Raw genomic sequence first — 20,125 nt, 5'->3', positions numbered from 1 at the left:
AGTTCCAGTCTAGAGGGGCATTTATGAAGCTCAAGATATAAGAATACTTTGTGGAAACATATAAATTAAACCCATGGTATTTTAAGGATACACATAATTACATAAATATATTATGTGGTGATCTTGGGAGACCAGCACTAGATCTGCCTACTTGGAAGTCTGAGAGAAAGCACAATCTGAATCAAAAAACTGTACAGAGTAGGGTTCCCACTTTTAATCTTTATTAACATATTTTGCCCTTTCTAAAAACATTGGCATCAAGCAAATCAGTAAAATACAAGCTAGGTGATAAATTGCTAATAATTGATTACACTAGTCAGTATTGTTCTGTCATTTGCAATGGTGCCAAACATATCTGCAAAGTTTACAGCGAAGGCCTGCATTCCCTTTATGAATATAGTGCTGCCAGTGGTGAGAGCAGGGTGCTAAGCAGTGCACATCATGACTAAGGTACAAGCAAGCCCTGTATTTTACACCTTTATGTTTAATATTAATGTGCTGTTACTAGAGCCCAACAGGCATTTATGTATCTGTCAGAAAAGAGTGTTTGGGAGAATGTCTTAAAACGAAGTGGCGAGATAAGGAAACGTATAATAATGTTAATAATAAATGTTAGCTAATTAAATGCACAAAAATCTGCATACTTTGTACAATACCTTGTAATATTAGTGGATTATGGGACTTGAGACATTTACATATTACGATATCGTTCTCAACGTGTTATTTATTCTGGGCTAAATGTGCATCCTCTGAAATCTATAACATGATATAATGCTTGTTTAGAATATTTTGTGAATATATGAATGTGTAATCCTAGATATACGCAGAGCAGGGTGTATTATTTTGAAATCTGAATGCAATGTGTACTTTCTGCTGAACATGGCCTAGACGCTTGCTCCCCTATACAGTTATTGGAAGCTTAGCCTCAGAATACCTCATTTCTGAATGGTGTTCAAAGTGATAGTTGGCTAAAGGCTGATTCAAACAACCTCCCCCCCATCGCCACCCCCATTTTCCTGAGCAACTTCATTTTCAACCTTTATATATTGATGATGTTTGAATTCAATTTCTTTCTGTCTGGAAAAGTGCTCCACTTGATTGATTTTTTCCATCACAATCAAGTGTACTCCACTCTATACATACCGTCTGCTCTGTCTACCTTTGTACAGGCTCACACAATGCTGTCTCTGTGCACATTCATATAGCATTCTGGCTTTATAAATATACTGCACACTCATGGTGATCTCACAGCTTCACTATTTAAATGAACTACAATTTTCCAAGTTGCTTTAAGGCTTTCATTCCTGAGGAGAGACCTGCAGAGCCTCAAGCTCAGAAAGGGAAAGTCACTGCCCGGAGGGGTAAAATGGGATTTTTTGCATAATGAAAAATAATATCATTCTAAGCAATATACACTCATAGGACATTTTAAATGGCTTTAAAGTTATTTGTAAAATAAAATTAATTTTAACATTTTTCGTATATGTATACATGTCTTTATTGTCATTATGCAAACAGTTGTTGGTGCAGTGCATATAAAGTATATTTATCAAAGAGTGAAGTTAATAGTGAAGTTCCGCCACTAGAGTGAAATTCCGCCACTCTCCATTCATTTCTATGGGATTTTTATAGGCGTATTTATCAAAGGGTGAACTTTCACTTTCACCCATTGATAAATACGCCTTTCAAAATCCCATAGAAATGAATTGAGAGTTGCGGAATTTCACTCTAGTGGCGGAACTTCACTCTTTGATAAATTTACCCCTAAATCTATAGCTTCTTAGAATTCTATGTATACACAGTGCTGTTTTTGTAATGCATTAACTATGAGGAAAAACACTGCAATAATACGAATAAATATAAAATGTTGCAAAAATGAAAAACAGGAGGAAGGAGGTTCCTTGCCCAGTAGAGTTTACAAAATAAGGGTGAAGATACACGGAGCTATTAATAGCAGATACTTGTCACAGCTGCATAAATCTACAATGCTGATAATAACTGATAATTGTTTCTAAGTATATTTTTAGCAGAGGCAATTCTCAATATTGTGTATGGTGGGGTATTTTCTGGGGCCTTGTCGCTGTAACAAGCAGCTGCTTCTAAGCAGCTCAATATGTCTTCACCCTAAGGGTGGCCTTACAATATAAGACCCTCTGGGTTTCCCCGATATGCCCACATAAGGTGATATTGGGCTTTTTTCTGATTGTTGACCCGAGGCTCTAACCATCATATTGCAACAGCAGAAATATAAAGGACCACATGGGGGTCAGATTGGCCCGTCTGAGGTTCCCATACAGGGCAGATAAATGACTGAATTGGTCTAAAGGGCCAAAAATCGCAAGATTATAGCTGCCTGTGTATGGCCACCTTAAGTATAGGTAGAGGGAGTAATGAGTTTTTCTTAAATGTTTATGAAGAGGAAGTGTTTAATAAAGGACAGGAATATACACAAAGCTTTCCAGGCTCCTGCCTAGGGCCCCCATCAATGCTAGAGGGAGCCACAAGAGCTATGTCATTCATGAACAGTAGCAGGTGTATGAAGCATATAGATTGGTATTGCTGCTGCACTACTGGTAGTGAACCACATTGTATAACATTTATAAAACTAATTAAGCTGTTCCTCTAGTAGTTATAAGGCCACTATCAAACATTGCATGAGAAAATCCTGTAGATAAAACCACATATCATGTTTATTTAAACATCTTGAAAATATAGTACTTCCCTTTCCCATAAAAACATGAAAACAGTACAGCAGCATGGCAGAAACATACTTTTTTAAGAAGGGCCCTTAAAGCATTACCCATCCAGGGCCCCATGAGGTCATATTCCATCTCTGTAGCATACAGATACTTTGTATAGATTGGTAGAAGGGCAGTTAGTGAAGCAAAATGCTATGGTTCTTGATGTGTTTTCCTTGATTTCTCCCAGTCTCTCTGACACTGAATCATCAGTATTGGCACCAACACACTGGCTATTATACATCCTTATATAGTAACAGTGAGCAGCCCAGCCCATTGTGGTACCGTCTACTAATCACACTGCAGCACCATACAACAGTCTCCGTTAGTCTGACTGTACCATTACACTGCAGCTTGTGTGTGAGAGTAACTAATGAATCTGTGTGTACCAGTGTATTTCTCTGTGGGGATCTGGGTGTTCAATTGGCCCCGGATGTGCTGTGTGTCCGGGTGTTTGTGTGCATCTCCATTATGCCCCTCACAGCACACCCCCTTGGACTATGAGAAACAGAAAAACTGGAATAATATTTTCCAACTGAACTGAAAGGACTCACTGTTATAGCAGTTGAATCATTAAAGTGTGCTTACTAATCTTTCTTTGGTAACACACCTTCACTAATAATAGTGCATTAATTCACTTCCACCATCTGCTTATACAAACGGTTACACAGCCATAAATACACTGTGCTCAGCATCTCAGGCTGATGTGAGGGACCAAGGATGGAAAATGTCAGATAAGCCTAACCAACTACAACTAATATGTAATGGTTGACTTACTGTGAATTCACACTCACAGGCTGTATATATTCCAAAGATGTTCAAATGCCTGCAACTGACACAATATTCCTGTAGCTCGGTTAACTCAAAATCCACTGCAATTTTGTTTCCTAAATTAATTTATGCTAGTAATGGTTAGTACTACAAGTTTTGCAGTGGGGATAGGCTATTAGTCTACTTGAGACACGGGCTGAGGATATGGGGAGTTATTGGCTGCAGTTGTTGAAACATTGGTAGATACTGTATCCTTGCTTTACAGTAGTATTGTCCTACTCTTTTATAAAGTGTGGCATATATCAGATATTCCACATACATTTTTTTTAAAGCCATGTTCATCCCACCAAACTCCAGTTGGACAGCGCTACACTTTAATTTCTTAAAGAGGTGGGGAAGCAGAATTATTTGTTATATTACGAAGTCTATAAGGAGCTTACAGAAACATTTACTAACCATCCATCCTTCCAAGGTGCAATAAGAAGAACCAATATAAATCAAGTTTAATACCATTTGTATGACGAGTGATAAAAGAGACCATGGGGTCTTTAAAACCATGCTCTTAAGCTTTTTCACCCTTTATAAGGCAGATTCCAATAAGATATTTATGTAATAAAATTTTGGCAGTGGAGTTTTCTAGAAGCTAGCTGGCTACTAAAAGTTGTCTGAAAGCTGCATACTGCCCACGTGCCAGAAGTTGAGTAATACTATAATTTATGAATGGAATCTCATTCTTGGCATTGGGTGTAGCAACAATCGAATGAATGAATGGTTTATTGCCATGCTTAGTGTTCTGCTTGTATTGAAACCAAGGAAAGGCAGACCATTGTACATTTGCTGTGCGCTCAGGCTTGGATGAACTGATTAGTTATGTGTTCAGTTTCTTATGTGCACTTAAATAGTGTTTCTTGTAAAAATATATGAGAATCCAAAAATATGTCTTTATAATGAATTACATTCTCATTTCAGTAACTGCATTAATAACTATCTATTTCTCTATCTCCTCTCCTGTAGGACAGGACAATAGGGAGGAAGCCTTTTTCAAGGAAACTATGAATTCAAGTCTACAACTGAAATTTATAACTAATCAGAGCTCTGGTCTCCTGTTCCTGGCGATTGGAGGCACCCAATTTTTGATGGTGGACCTAATCAATGGCACTCTAAGGGTGAGAGCACAAGCATCGATATGGGGGTGACAATTACTAGAAAAAAAAGGCTAAAATGGGACATAAAAGGACAAAAGAATGGAAGGCATACAGGGAAGATAGCAGTCAGTTACAATCTTCATCATTTAAATGGTGGTGCTCTGGATGCAATAAATGTTTTTGGCATTAATATTTAGATACGAGTCATTTACTCATCATGTGCATTAAACATTCTAACTATGCCAATGAATTTAAATGATAGAGAACTGTTAATTAACCAGTGGAGCAGATAAAAGTATGGCAAAACAAAAGTGACCGAAATGACACTACGATTTTAGTGTGTCGTCTTATTGTTAACCTCATATTGATGCAATGCATTAATTTAATACCTATGTGCTATTTACATTCAGTATCACCCCATTCCTGTGATGCATGCTGGTGCTATGCAAGGTTTATAAAGAATCCCCACCAGGTTTGGTTGCTAATTGGCCCTAACTTCTAGGAACAATCTTATGTTTTTTGGTTTTTATACAGTGTAAAATACAGCACTGCTTATAATTTATAATAGACAACCAGATTGCTCCTTTAACAAAATACTTATAAAAATACTCCCAGCGGCTACAGGGATTAGTATAAAGCATTTTTGTCTAATGTTATATGTCATCCAACCTACTAATTGCCCTCCCCTGTAATAAAGAATGTGAGCTAAAGGGCTACATCTTAATGAGTGCAGCCCTGCAGCATCTACATATAGGAGTCTTTATACACCCACTCACTGGAGGGTCAGCAGAGATTAGTAGTAGCACCACAAACAATAAGAAATATTATAGATATACTGTAGATAAAGAGCTAGATTACACAATAATATATACATTCATGCACACAAAGAGAAAATACACAGTTCAGCAAATACACATATGCAAATAAAAACTTCCGTTCCTAATCAGTTTCTTTCTAGAATCCAAATTAGAACCAGATGTGGACATGGGGAATCCAGAAATTGCCCTCAGCTGCCCCCATCTGTCCAACAGCACACATTGTTCTTATCTGCATAGAACAAGAACATACATTGCACTGCAGACTGAAACACTGCCCTGCAAATAAGACAATGCTGTTGCCACACATCCACTCCAGAATTTTTGATGGCAGATATAATCCTCTGTACGCAGGTCCAAGCAGAACTACACACATTTGCACACAGACTAAACACAGATTCATAATACACTACAAAGATGCACAGTACATACAGATACATCCTACCATACTCTCAGATTCATGCTGAACTACACACAGATATACATTGATTTACACACAAACATACACAGCTCTAAATGTCAGCCATACACTATTTTCCCAAGGGGTGTTTCTTTAATATGTCTGATATGAAAACTATACAAAGATGCAAGAGCAAACTAATCTAATTTTAAAATATGACACCTATTCAACTTAGCCAAAACGACCAATCAAATGCAAAAGACTGTTATGGTGCTTGATAGACAGAAAGCCTTCCAATATACAGGCAAAATCTAGTAACCTTTAATTTACTGTATTATTATTTTCAAAATTAAAACGCTGTCATGGGCCCCTCCTCTGTTCCACCCTGTGCAACTGCACACCCTAAATATGTAATAGTGATGGGTGAGTGGACCAAATTCAAACCAATCTCTATACACTGCCTTGCATCATTCTCTACGTATTAATCCATACTGCTATTTGTACAGAGAAGTGCTCATTTTTATAGATAGTTTCACACTGCTACATACAATACAGATCCACATTGTTTTACATGCATGATAGACAGTGCTCTGCTCACAGGTAGACACTATTAATGCACCCAAAATATAAATGTACATTGCTCTTAACAGTACTGCAGATTGTTGCACAGTCATCTGAATAGCACTCTGCATCAATGGATGCCGGTTAACACACATACTGAATCACGATTTATGCTAGCCACTGTTGATTAACAGAGATTCACATTCACATGAGTGCAGTAGCAATTATGAGCCTCAAGGTACACCGTTTTTTTGCACCTTACCCATACTGTATGATAGGTGAGTACATAAACACAACGCTTTGCACTCATGAACACTTTCATGGTTTATTTATGTAACATTGATAGCACTTACTGGTACTGCATTTAGGGTTCTTACACATGAGTATTTGCTTGTGCACTTAATTGTGGTGGAGTTTTCATGCAGTCCACTGCAAGGGAAAGCATGAGTTAATGCAGCTCTGCATTTCCTGCAAGATTTTACTTACTGTGCTGCAGTGGTATGCATGAAAGCCTCACAAAAAAAGCTTATGTGTAACAACTCTTATATTAGCAGGAAGTAGGTATAGTTATCCACTGACACACTCCTTACCTTGAGAGTCATTCAGGCGCACAAGGCAGGAGCACCAAAGCTAGCTAGGATCCAGAAAGCCCTGTACTTAACACCTTCCTTTGGCCCCTTGCACCGTGTATGCTGCACCCTGCACCTTAGTAATGAAATCAGCTTCAACAGAAGATGAACATAGTGGATGGTCTTATAGGGGCACAAATTTGCACCCCTTAGGGCACCAGCTTTAGTATGCATTCCACAGATTCCATACACCTAGCTCTCTTCATGTACCCAGGGTACATAAACTTTCGAAATGTTTATTTAATACATAACATATAATATGGTTTTATCTTATTTTTACAGACTCGGCTGAACCGGGGTTCAGGAGAATCTGAGCTTAAAACTCCAACATGGCTGACACTTAACAACCTGAAACCGCATAAAATTAATTTAGTTATCACAGAATCCAATATAACTCTCACTCTTGACAACTTTACTACCTCTTCTGACCTTCCAAGGACTGCAAAGCAAATGAATATGAAAGATGGCATTTATCTTGGTGGCACTGGGACATCAGACATTCCTTTTATACCTGGGGATATTTTCAGATTCCGTGGCTGTATCTGGGAGGCTAAGTTTGACAATCTGGATCTGTTCTCTTACTACGATCCTCTTGTTCACTTCCATGGGCAATGGGATTATTGTCATTTAGGCACTACAGAAAGCTCTCAAAGTTCATTTGGATTCCTTGGACTACGATCTTACCTGATGTTTCCTAGCTGGGATATAAGCAGTCATGGCACTATCCACCTAATATTAGAGACTTCCAGACCAGGAAGAGCACCTCTGCTGTATCAGTCTGGTCCACAAAAATCATATTTCTATGTAGAGATTTCTGGGGGACACCTAAAAGGGACACTGAACACAGGGGAATCTGCTGTAACTATTGAAAACCCAGTGTACATTAGTGACAATAGACCACACAGCATTAACATTTCAGTAGACAAGTCTGAGATACAGTTTGGTGTTGATAAAACATTTTCCAAGATCTCTATTGATGGTCATGGACATGTATGGGATTTCCATGGTAACATGTATCTGGGAGGGGTGGATGCAAGTGCTCTGACCATGATGAAGGAAGGCCCTCTAGGAGAACTTTACTTTGATGATGTGGAGTATCGTTCCTTCACAGGATGCCTTAAAGATCTTACAGTGAACTCAATAAAATTGAGCTTCCATGATGTTCTAAAGTTCACGGATGTAGCAACAGGATGCCAGGAAGATGAATATGGCGACTATGTAGAATATGATGAAACTAGTACACAGTATTACACCTCCACCACAATGCCAGGGAGCACCCCTACTCACCCACTGTCCTCAATTATTTCCAGCCTCTATGCGAATTGCAAGCTAGAATCCATGTTTCCCAATATGACCAAGTTGCTGAGTCCACAGTCTCTGACAGTAATTAGAGGTGGCTCTTTAATTTTGGATTTGGAAAAAATCCATCCCATTGTGGACTTTGGGAAAGTAGGCATAAGCCAGTCACAGGTCATTTTCAAGGAGGTGGGCAGTACTCAACATGGACGGCTCATTTTTGATATCCCAGGTGCTGAAGTTAGAAAGACATTCACACTGCTAGATGTGACAAATCACAAGGTACAATATGTCCATGATGGGTCTGAGTCCAATGAAGATGCACTGAATTTTGAAGTTGATATATCAAGCAGGGAAACTACTTCAGACTGTTTAAGGAAAAAACAAAGATACAGAATTCCAATTAAGGTTTCTTCTAAATCGTCTGCACCTATTCTACTTTTTCCCAAAGGAAAGACATTTAGAATACTATCACATAGACAAAAAATAATAACAAACGAGATTATTCAGATAGAAGACTATGACACACCGTGTGATGAACTGACCATAATCGTGTCTGGAAGTTACACAGAAGGTCACATTGAAAGACAAAATAAGCCAGGAGAGGCTGTACATGAATTTTCATGCAGGGATTTAGAAAATGGCCATGTGGCATTTATTCACAAATCAGGAAACCAACTGGAACTTACACTCCAGGCAAGTGATGGGAGTTTAAAGAGTGACCCTGCGCTCATTTCCTTACTTGTAATGGAGCTTAACTTACAAATAGCCCAGATCCCACAGCTAGAGGTTTCCCAGGGAGCGTCCATACTCATTCCCCCTTCCAGTCTTCCTTCTGTTTCAAATGCAGACACCTTTGGATTAGAGGTCTTTTACCACATTTCAGAGAATCCCAAATTTGGAGAAGTTCAGAAGCTAATGGTTGGGGATGAGTGGAAGGTTACTAAAGTGTTCAAAGAAAATGACTTGGAAAAAAGAGCAGTACGATACTTCAGCAAAGTTTTAGATATTCTACAGGAGGAACTACATGAAAATCTTAGTATCCAAATGTATCTTGGGGCGGAGCATCTAAGTAATGAAACACTGCAAGTCAAAGTTAAGAAACCTTACTTTCATCTAAAGAAGATGATCCCATTAAAGCTTGGAAGGAAACGTGAAGTAAAAATTACAGGCAAGGAGATACAGATGGACATCGGGGAACAAGGACTGAGAGAATCCTTAACATATTTCATAATGCAGTCTCCTAAAAAGGGCAATTTGCAGATTAATGGACAGAGACTAATAGAAGGTTCCCAATTCAAGCAAGATGATATACAGAAACAACGCCTCAGTTATGTTGCTTCAGTGAGAAATACAAGGGATACTGATGACCAGTTTCAATTCCAGGTGATCACAGATACACAAAAATCTCCAATTTATACTTTCAAAATACAAATTGGTGTTGATCCTGATGCACCTTATTTTACCAATCATGCCTTACATGTTCTTGAAGGTGGGGAAGAAGCAATTACACCAGAACATCTTTTTCTAACAAGTGGCAATAGTGCCAGCTTTTTCTATGAAGTCATTGATGGCCCTCAGCATGGGGTGCTGATCCGTAAAGGGAATACTAGGGTGAGTGATCCTGCAGAAGTAGGAGTGACAGAGTTTACAAATGATGATATACTGCTGGGACAGCTGTTTTACCAGCATGACGGCTCAGAGACCACAGAGGATGATATACCATTTGTGGCATCCATGCTAAAGGGAGGGAGTGGCACTGATAGTAGTGGGGAAGAAGACGAAACTGCTGAAAAAGTGGTGGTGAGAGGTGTTTTCCGTGTCTCTATCCAACCAGTTAATGACAATCCACCCTTCCAAATAGTGCACAAAGTTTTTTATGTGGTTAGTGATGGACAAAGACTGTTAACCACCAATGATATTGCATTCTCAGATCCAGACTCAGGATCAACAGATGCACAGATTGTGCTGGTTAGACATGGAGTACCCTTCGGCAAAATTGCCTTTGTAGATGACCCATCACTTTTAGTTTTTCAATTTACACAAGAGGACTTAAGGAGGCACAGGATCCTTTATGTTCACAGTGGGCCGGACCAGGGTTCCATTCAATTGCAAGTATCAGATGGACTACACCATCTCACTACTATTTTAGAAGTGCAAGCCTCTGAACCTTTTATCCGTATAGCAAACATCACAATGCTAAACGTGTCATTAGGAGGGCAAGTGACTTTGAAAACCATTGGCTTGCAACTAGAGACTAATTTAGATGTACGTATAGAAAATATCAGATACTACATTGAACCTCAGCCTAGGCGAGGAGTGATTTTGAAGGAGGGTAAGCCTGCTAATTCCTTTAGACAACATGAGTTAGTAGAAGGAAAGATAATTTACCACCATAATGGAGAAAGGAATAACAAGGACCGTTTCGGAATTTCAGTTGATGCTAATCATGTTGTGACTGCAGGGGAGATTGAGATACATGTAGTCACTGACACTCTGCGTGTGATACGCAATGAGAAAGTGTACGTATTCCAGGGAGAAAGAACAGAGATCAAAAAGGAAGATCTGATGGTAAGTTTGAGCCTTTGAATTATTTCAGATAATATTGTTTGGAAACAATACATATTATGAATATTTAAAAGAAAGTCAGGTGTCATGGATTGGACACAAATTCACGGCATATAAGTATTTAACATATTTATAGGGGAGCAGACACTGACTAATTAGAGGAAATAACAATAAGGCCAGCAGACCCAGCAACTACTGGAAGTTGAGGAATATATAGATCTTGCAAGGATTTTAATGTATGTTCAGCTTTAGTATACATACAGTCATCTTCACCAAGGCTTTGGCATAGTAATAGATACACAAAGGAAAAATACAAAACTCAAAGAAAATTGGGGTAAAACTTAGCATTTTCTAATATTTCGTAATGTGTCTAGAATATAAAAGAAGATGGCAAATTGTGGGGGTTGCTTTGCAGCAGTGTATCAAGTCAGCTCCGAAGTGTTTTTTTATTTAAAAGAAAGACACATTGCTTTATACAGGAACAGCAGACACTGGACATTGCCCAGCCCGCTTGGGCATAATAAAATTCAATTTCACCTCTTAGTTCTGTGTAGCGTTTAAAGACATTTTTTTTACAATCATAAACAATGAACAATCTTGTCTGATAACATTGGGGGGGGGGGGAAACAGAAAAATAAGCTAAATGTAAAAAAGGGGGGGGAGGAAACTGAGGGGGGGAATCAAAAACAACAAAGAAGTATAGATGCTGTCATTTTGAGATATAGCAATTGTAGCAGCTGTGGCTGAGATTGGTTGGCTATTACAGGGACCAAATGGGACAAGTTTGGGGTTTGTAGGGGTTAATCATTTTGCATGCTTCTGTAGGACATCCATGGGTTCCCTGGCATGCCATTTCTGTTTCCCTGTATGATGGCTGGTTAGTTTTTTCCAGAATTAGAACATTGTCCAATTTAGTTTTGACTAGCTGAATATCCAGGGTAGGAGTTTTCCAAGCTTTGGCAATTATTTGCTTTGCCGCTGAAAAAATATGGCCAATTAGGGTCCTTATATACTTATTTCCTCCAGATACTCGCTTATTAAGGAGGGCCTCTGCCCAGCATCTGAACTGTTTTATTCTGCAAAATGATACTAGCATTGTGTCTCTCTGTGATTATTTTTCTCCTTATGCCCTTGAAGGATATCTGTCCTGCCGTTCCCTTTTTTGTAAGAGCTGTTTCATATAAACCGAGTTACAAACGGTTTCATCTTATACAAAAGGAATGTAAAGTGCAAAGAAATTGAAATCTTCTGTAGATAAATGGCTGTGTAGTATATTCCTGCATTTTAATCATGCATTTATTCTTGCAGATATCTGCTGAGGGAAAGCTTCCTCAAATAACTGTGTACACCTTAACATACCCTCCTTCTTTTGGGTACTTGGTTGCTATTGGTTCAGAACTGTCTTCTGATGGATCACCAAGTTTAGACACAGTGGAGACCTTTACCCAAGAGGATATCAACCAAGGAAAAATCTTGTATTTACATTCTGCCCCAGACCTGCTCCCTGATAGCTTGACATTGGAGGTGACCACAGGTGAAGGGGTTCCACAGGAAGTAGTTGTTCCAGTGGAAGTACTGCCCATCAATATACCTCTAATAGCTTCAGACCTGGAGGTGAAAGAAGGTGGTAAAGCTGCCCTCTCAAACAGCACTCTTCAGATTTCTAGCAAATATTTTTTGAACCTTGACCTGGAATTCACAGTACTGATAGCGCCAAGCAGGGGTCATATTGTCAGTGCAAAAAGAGTAAACCTCAGAAGTTTCAACTGGAATAAGGTAAGTTATGGTGCTCCATATATGCCAATGTGTTTGCAAAAAACGTAAAAGGTACAGAGTTTATTTATAGTGAACAATATGATGCATGTAGCATAAGTGAACATGTAAAGTCAAGTGGCTAGTTTAGAAAACAATTTTGATAGGCAGCAAGTTGGTGCATCGCTTACCGTTAGTACTTAGCAGTACAGGCATCCTAAGTTTGATTTGCAAGGAGTTTGTATATTCTACTTGTATGTTCATTAGTTCCCTACAGGTACTTTCATCCCACACTCCAAAACACACAGTTTGATTGGCTCCTGATAAAATTGTCAATAGTTATTGACAATGTTATTCAATTCAGCAATTGAATGTTATTGAGACACTGGACAGGTACCAATGAGAATGATGTAAAATATGCAAAATATATTACTGCTATAACACATAAAAGGATAATGATGTTGATGAGATAGAAAGTCAGGTTCAGGAAAGTGCAGGATTTTGCTGTTGAGGTACTAGGTTTTATGCAGTGAAACCGTGATGAAAATGTATATGACCATTCCAACTTTAAATTAAGACACCTTGGCTTAGTTTCTGGGGCCACTATTAATACAATGGTGAATAATGGAACAGCTGGAATATGTTCTGCGCCTCTTTTACTACAAAACAGAAATTCCATTTTAAAAGATCTCTGTAAATCCAAGCAAATGGCCTATGAAAATAATGTAATAAGGATTTTGGCATATCAAAGTGCTTTCACTTGAGGTAGATTCCCAGATATCACATTACGTTAGACTGCAAAAAGCATAGTCGTATTATGTCTTGAAAATGAAACATACATGCAACAAATTACTGTGTGTATGAATTATTTTCAAATGGGAAATTACATTGTAAAATGTCATGATTATTGCATCAATATTTCAGCTGACTTCAAAAGATGCCCAGAAGGTAATAACTGACCCCTCGTTTACCTTTTTTAATACTGTATCTCCGGCAATGAAATATTCTTCATACATAGAATGTTGTCAACATGAGTCTTATGCACTGTCCAGTTCCGAAGTCTTCTAGCTGCCAGTATTCTATTTTTATGTAAAGAAAGTTGAGATGCCATATGGGCTCAGCGCATAGAAAACTATCTAGCAGTTATTTCAGATGGGCAAAAAGTATTGCAGTTATGGTACATAATATCTATTGATCAATAACGTTAAGTAGTTAATGCAATGCAAATAATAAAAAATATAATTGAAATACATTTTAAAAAAAATTTTCAAACAAATCTTTTCTGTACATAAAAAAGCCTTTATTGGAACACTGGCAGGAGCTGGATAAGCAACGATAAGCAAGCTTGAAAAAAGGCTCTGTGTAGCCTGAAACGTTGCTTATCCAGGTCCTGCCAGTGTTCCAATAAAGGCTTTTTTATCTACAGAAAAGATGTGTGGTGCTGTACTTCAATCAATATGGTTAAGTCCCTAACACACCCTGTACTTATGAGCAGAATAAACTCAACAACTTGCATGCAGAATGTGAGCAAACTGTCCCTCTGCCACTAGTCCAGGCATCCAAAGTTATGATGCCACCAAGAAAAGGCCTTGGTAAGACTTATTAAAAAAAAATGTAGTGACAACCCCCCCCCCCAAAAAAGACTTGAATAACAAAATGTAGCATAACTAGCACCAGTGGTACAAGCTGCTGCATTCACATTGATAACTGGAAGAACAAGATCAAACTGGAGGCCCACAAAGAAACTCATTTCAGCATAGTGAATAACCCAGTAGATTAAATAAGCAATGAAGAGTATTAGCCGTAGAGAGGCCATTCTGCTTACTCAAAGACTGTCTTAATGACTCATGCATTGTGATTTTTATTGCACCACTGAATAATTATTTTTTATTGTTTTTCAATGGAGAAAGACTCAGAGGTTAAATAATACTGTGCCAGGGTGTTATTTCTGTGGCCTGTTCCACTGGTGCCTCCTATACTTGCACACTATGCACATACAGAGAGACTTGAGAAGTATATCAGTTGTGTGAGATATGTCCCCCAAACTGGCACTATACAATAAGGATCAATGTTTACTTTTCCTCATTATCATGAATAACTTGTCATGCCCACATGCCCGTTCAGTCATTCTGTTTATTTTATTTTGAAAATATTTTATTTGATTTTCATGTTAAACAAATGATAACAGTATGACAGCAAATTTTATGCAGATGAAAGACAAGTTATAATCGATACAATGGCATAAAATTATTAAAAACTAAATACCATTTAATGAGACTGACAACAACTAACTAAAATTAACTACGCCAGTGGATGTAAACATATTGAAAGAAATAAAGAAAAATGTCCATTCATTGACTGGAATGTCTGAAAGCGCATCTTATAAATGGAGAAACCGTCCTATTTGATCACCTATATTAGAATGAAAAGCTTCAAAAAAGGGAGACCAAATCAGTTTAAAAGAGTCAATGGAATTATTTCCTTTGGTTTTGGTTAATAAGGCTTCTTGCCAACTAAGCTGGTTCATAAAAAAAAATAATGTCTGTTAACGAAGGGGGTTCTTTTAGTAACCCAGTCATTCTGTACAGCTGAGCAGAAAAAAAGAATGTATTTTTGCCTTCCTTTGTCTTTTACTGATCCTTCAACATTCAGTCCCTTTTTTCTCCTTTCTCTACGCCAATTTCCTTTAATCCCTTTACTCCTAAACTGTATTAAATGTATCTTAAGTTACTGCTTTCCTGCTCATAGCTGTCACTCATACTGCTTGAGTGCGTTTGGTTGTGTATTATGACAATATGTACTAAAATATACATTTAGGGCAGAATTATTCAGTGAATTAAATAACAGAGTGGGAGTGAGAAGAAATCTAAAAAAAAAATAAGCATGAAAGTACATATTATCCTAAAATGTATCTTATGCAAATTGGAACAACTGTGAAGTAAACAGCTCACTATTACCCCTGTAAGGCTAGATGCTGGTATGACAGTTGCTTTATACACACACCACAGTCATTTTGTGACTTGTCAATATGATATATTCACCCTGGGACTACAGAAACAAGATGGTTGTGATACCGACATGCATGTCAATTGTGTGTATAGCCTTTCCTTGCCCTTGACAAAGTTGCCAAAGGGAATAGAAACATGTAAATAATTGCTACAGAAACATAAGGATAAGGGAAGGAGACCCAGATGCATGTGGGTAGGGGGATTTGCATTATGTATTAATTTCTAGACTTTCTCAGATTTCCTTGTACCTCCTTATAATGCTGAGCCCAATGCTCAAACACAGAATGAGGATCCATAGAATAAATGCATGATTACTGAAGGACCAAAAAGAAATGTTGTTAAATGTTCTATTTCTATTTTATGTATGCAAAAAATAAAAAAATATATATAATGTATTTTCCTAGGTGAATCAGGGGCAAGTTTTTTATGAACATGATGGCAGTGAGACACTGAGTGACAATTTCACCATTGCGGTTTTTGCATCTGACATCAACCGACAGAGCCGACCCACAACCATTAGTGTGACAGTGCAGTCCATAAATGATGAGAAGCCAGTGGTGGTCACCAACACAGGAATGCAGGTAAGGACATGATTTTGTACGTCTAACCTGCGTTCTCTTGTTATATACTGCCATTTATTACATCCTTACATTATTTTCTGCTTCCTACAGGTACCACCATTCATGCTCACACTGAGTGTTTCTTTTAGACTGTTATATTTTTCAGTAGGCTAACAATATGTACCATGTTGATCATGGGCCACCAATGCCAAGACTCAAGTCTGCCATTGGGCTGCTTGCTTCTGGCTTGGGACAAACCCAACAGGAGTTCGAACCTTTCAGAAAGGCTCTGATTTGATCTGTAAATCAACACAAGGATGTCTGACTCTGCATACATTCAGTGTCAGACTGGGACACCAGGGGCCCACCAAAAAACTTTAGACCAGGGGCCCAGTCTGAGTACTATTTTATTTCTCTCCTCACTCAACCTCTATTCTCCTAGTCTCTTTTCTTTACATAATTGAATCTATTATTCCATCAATTTAGTCTCTTTATTCTCATTCTCAATATAGGCCAAATATTTCTAAGCAGGAGGGCCCATTGACACCTGGGCCCCTGGGAGTTTTTCTGGTATCCCAGTTGGCCAGTCCGACACTGCACACATTAGTATATTATAGAAGGATGTGGTGGCTCTGACATTCAATTGACTTGCAGCTCAACAATATCAGCAGAGCTGTGGGCATGCCTAATTTGTATTTATATAGTGAAAATACATAATAATTGTTTGAAATAAAAAATGTCCTTTGTACTTTTAGCTGCATTCTCCCACAGGGTCTATTTGTTGTTTTGTGTCCCACAATTAACAACTTTTCTGCGCAAGAGCCACCAATAAACGTGTCTGCATACAGAATACATGAGCATGTATAATTCACTTAATGTAAAGCTATTCACTCATTAGCACACAGAATTCTGCACATTAATGCAATTTCCCAGCCCTCTAAGGATTCAGCTCTCCAAACATTCAGATTTTTTTATTTACATATGAACACTCATTAATATTCACATCCTCTCCAAACAGCAATTTAATGATCCATAATTGCTACTTAATGAGTATACAGTGCAAAAGAAAACATGTATGCATAACGTTTTTTATGTATAAAATTATTCAAATTATGATACAAAAGATTTCAGTTAAATTTAACAACCCACTACATGGGAAAGATGTAACTGAAAACATAAATAGGAAAATAATATGCAGTTTTATTCACAATATCAAGAGCAATCATAGGCTGCCTTCTGCTGTGGCTGGAATCCTGCAAAAAGCAGAATCTGTGGTTAAAAAGGGAAGCTATTACTATATCCTTCAAACCTATTGCAGCAGAAAGGGAATTGTGATACCTCTGGCCTCAATATGCACGTAGGCATCAAGCATAATTGGTACTGGCCAGGTGGCAACCATAGGTATATTTCTATGTCACTTGGTTACAAAGGATTAAAACACTGTTGTGAACAAATCTGCTTAGACCACTTTGGAATAGACTACATCTCTGTAAAACTGTATGGGTTAAAGGTTTTTCCTCCTCTTTATTGCTCTTGTATTTGGGATACCTAGAGATGGGAAGAAGATTGGAAATGTCTGTTTTCATATTTATGTGTTATGTTTGTATTAATGCATTTATATGGTACTGCAGAGAGTACATGGTGCCTCAACAGCGCTTATCAAAGAAATGTGACATATGGGGAAAAGCAATACAATAAGTGCCACTAGAGTGCAGTGAGGCTGCTGCACTGAACAGCTATAAAGTCTAATAGGGAAGGCTGAAAGTGCTGAAGCGCTGATGGTGGCTGGTGAGAGGTTTTGATATAGGTATAAGGGTTGGGATGGGATTCTGGAGGTAATGTATTATCAGTAAATTGAATTTAGGACACATACTGTGCAGCACTGCAGTACCACCTCTCTTGCCACACAAGTTTTAACCCTCTATTTGGGCTGAGCCTGCTGTGTCTCTTTACCATATGTAAAATTTAATATACAGTGATTAACTGGCCCCTGCATTGTTTAAACATCAAATTCACACTAATCCCCTGTATTGTTCACACATGTGATCCCCCTGCATTTATCACACTTGTGACACCTCTATTGTTCACTCCCCGAAAGGCCTGTACTGTTCACACCTGAGACCCAGACTGAAACTGCCCACATTGTTCACCTGTTCACACCTTATTCAAAATGCTAATGGGGCACCAGCACTGTGTCACTGTATGTAGTACATATTAGACTGGTCCTGATTCCTGTCTCCTGCTCTGTTCTGTCTTCCATATGCTCCCTGTGTGTGTCATACTTTGCCTGCTCTTTGCACCCTGTGTTTGCCATACTCTGCCTGACCTATGATCCATATGGAACATAAGCCTGGTATTTGTTCTGGGGGTTTGTTAGCATTTGAAAATTATTGTTTGTGGCCCCTAAGGTGTTTAATCATATGCTGGGGTACTGTATTATACACAGGGGAGGAGAAGGCATATGGATTTAAGGGTATGTCTTATATGACTTAACTTGTTTCACATATGAGTGGCATCCCTTCCAGTGCTGGGCCAAGGTAGTTTGGAACCCTAGGCAAGAGCTTCAATCAGTGCCCCCTGTCCTGCATTACCATTTCCCTCCTTACCATGATGGTTTTTAAATAAAGAAAGCTAGAAGGGTACAACATTTTTTGATTTATATTACTGCCCCCTGTACCAGCAAGCCCAACAGCCATCCATAATACAGCCCCCCCTGTACTTGTGCCAGCAGCCATCCATTATACTGCCCCCCCATACCTGTACCAGCAAGCCCAGCAGCCATCCATCATACAGCCCTCCAGCAGCCATCATATTGCCCCCAATCTTTACCTGTGTCAGCAGCAGCCAAAAATAAATCTGATCACATCATATTGCCCCCAAGTATTTATTTACCTGTGCCAGCGCCCAGCAGCAACAGCAAACATATGGCCCCGGGCCCAAATCTGTACCTGGCTGTGCCAGCAGGAAGCTTCACACTTTCACAGTAATAGAAAGAAAGTCTTCAATTCAGTGCAACTGTGCAAGGCTGAGAGCAGCGCGAGCCACACCAAGCAGGCCACCAGCTTTCTGCCTCTCTCAGAGAGGCAGAGAGAGGTGAAGGAGGGAGATTCCATCCGACTGAGTGACCATGATTACTGAAACAAATTCTTAAACGCTGGAAAAAATAAAAAAAAAAAACATTAAAAGTGCGCCCCTCAATGATGGCATCCAAGACAGCGGCCTACTCTGCCTACCCCTAGTTCCGGCCATGTTCCCTGCAGTGAGCACTAACCATCTGTTTTTTTGGTGTGCTATTAATGTGGGCATGGCCTTGCAGTAAAATGGGTGTGGTTTAAAGTGGGTGTGGTCTAAAAATAGGGAGTGGCAAACACTGGCTTCCGTTATCGGCCCTCCACCATGTAGATTAGAAAAATTCCGGCCCTCTGTACCATATAAATTGGACAGCACTGATCTAGTGAATTTCTTAAAACAGATCTACCCCTGAAAGCAGGAAGATCAGACAGTAATTAATGAGAGGAAGAGAATCACAAGTATTCCACAGATAACATGAGAAAGCTGCTTGTCCTTCCATCCATGCAGGAATCTTAGTTAAAGCAAGATTTGCCTAATAACTTTGGAGTGCACCTATTACATTATTCCATTTGTATATTGTGTCTCTATACCCTACCTGTCATTTCTTCCCTTTACTTTCCCTTTTTCTCATCCAGGAGGAGATAGCTTGGAGGTCTGAATTTGGGTGGTTAGAGAAAAAATGCAAAATATTTGTTTATCATCGATAAGACAGTGGAAGAGGAGAACAAAAGAGAGTCTGAGAACAGAACCTTGAGGTTCCACACAAAGATAATCTAAAGGAGTAGATTGGTTAGAGAGGAAAGAAAAGAA

At 38.8% G+C, this 20,125-nt stretch overlaps 1 protein-coding gene across 1 annotated transcript in view; it reads left to right on the top strand.

The window, feature by feature from the left end:
- cspg4.S (chondroitin sulfate proteoglycan 4 S homeolog) overlaps window positions 1-20,125 on the top strand; it is a 56,400-nt gene that overhangs the window by 19,126 nt on the left and 17,149 nt on the right. Inside the window, exons 3-6 of the mRNA XM_041587763.1 lie at window positions 4,524-4,675; window positions 7,342-10,926; window positions 12,232-12,699; window positions 16,088-16,264. Of these exons, the coding sequence (XP_041443697.1) occupies window positions 4,524-4,675; window positions 7,342-10,926; window positions 12,232-12,699; window positions 16,088-16,264 (4,382 nt within the window). The remainder of the gene's footprint in view (window positions 1-4,523; window positions 4,676-7,341; window positions 10,927-12,231; window positions 12,700-16,087; window positions 16,265-20,125) is intronic.

This window comes from Xenopus laevis, chromosome 3S (genome assembly GCF_017654675.1).
Source record: "Xenopus laevis strain J_2021 chromosome 3S, Xenopus_laevis_v10.1, whole genome shotgun sequence".
NCBI classification, from domain to species: Eukaryota; Metazoa; Chordata; class Amphibia; order Anura; family Pipidae; genus Xenopus; species Xenopus laevis.
The sequence above is the reverse complement of the archived record's forward strand: the minus strand, read 5'-3'. Positions and strand labels throughout refer to the sequence as shown.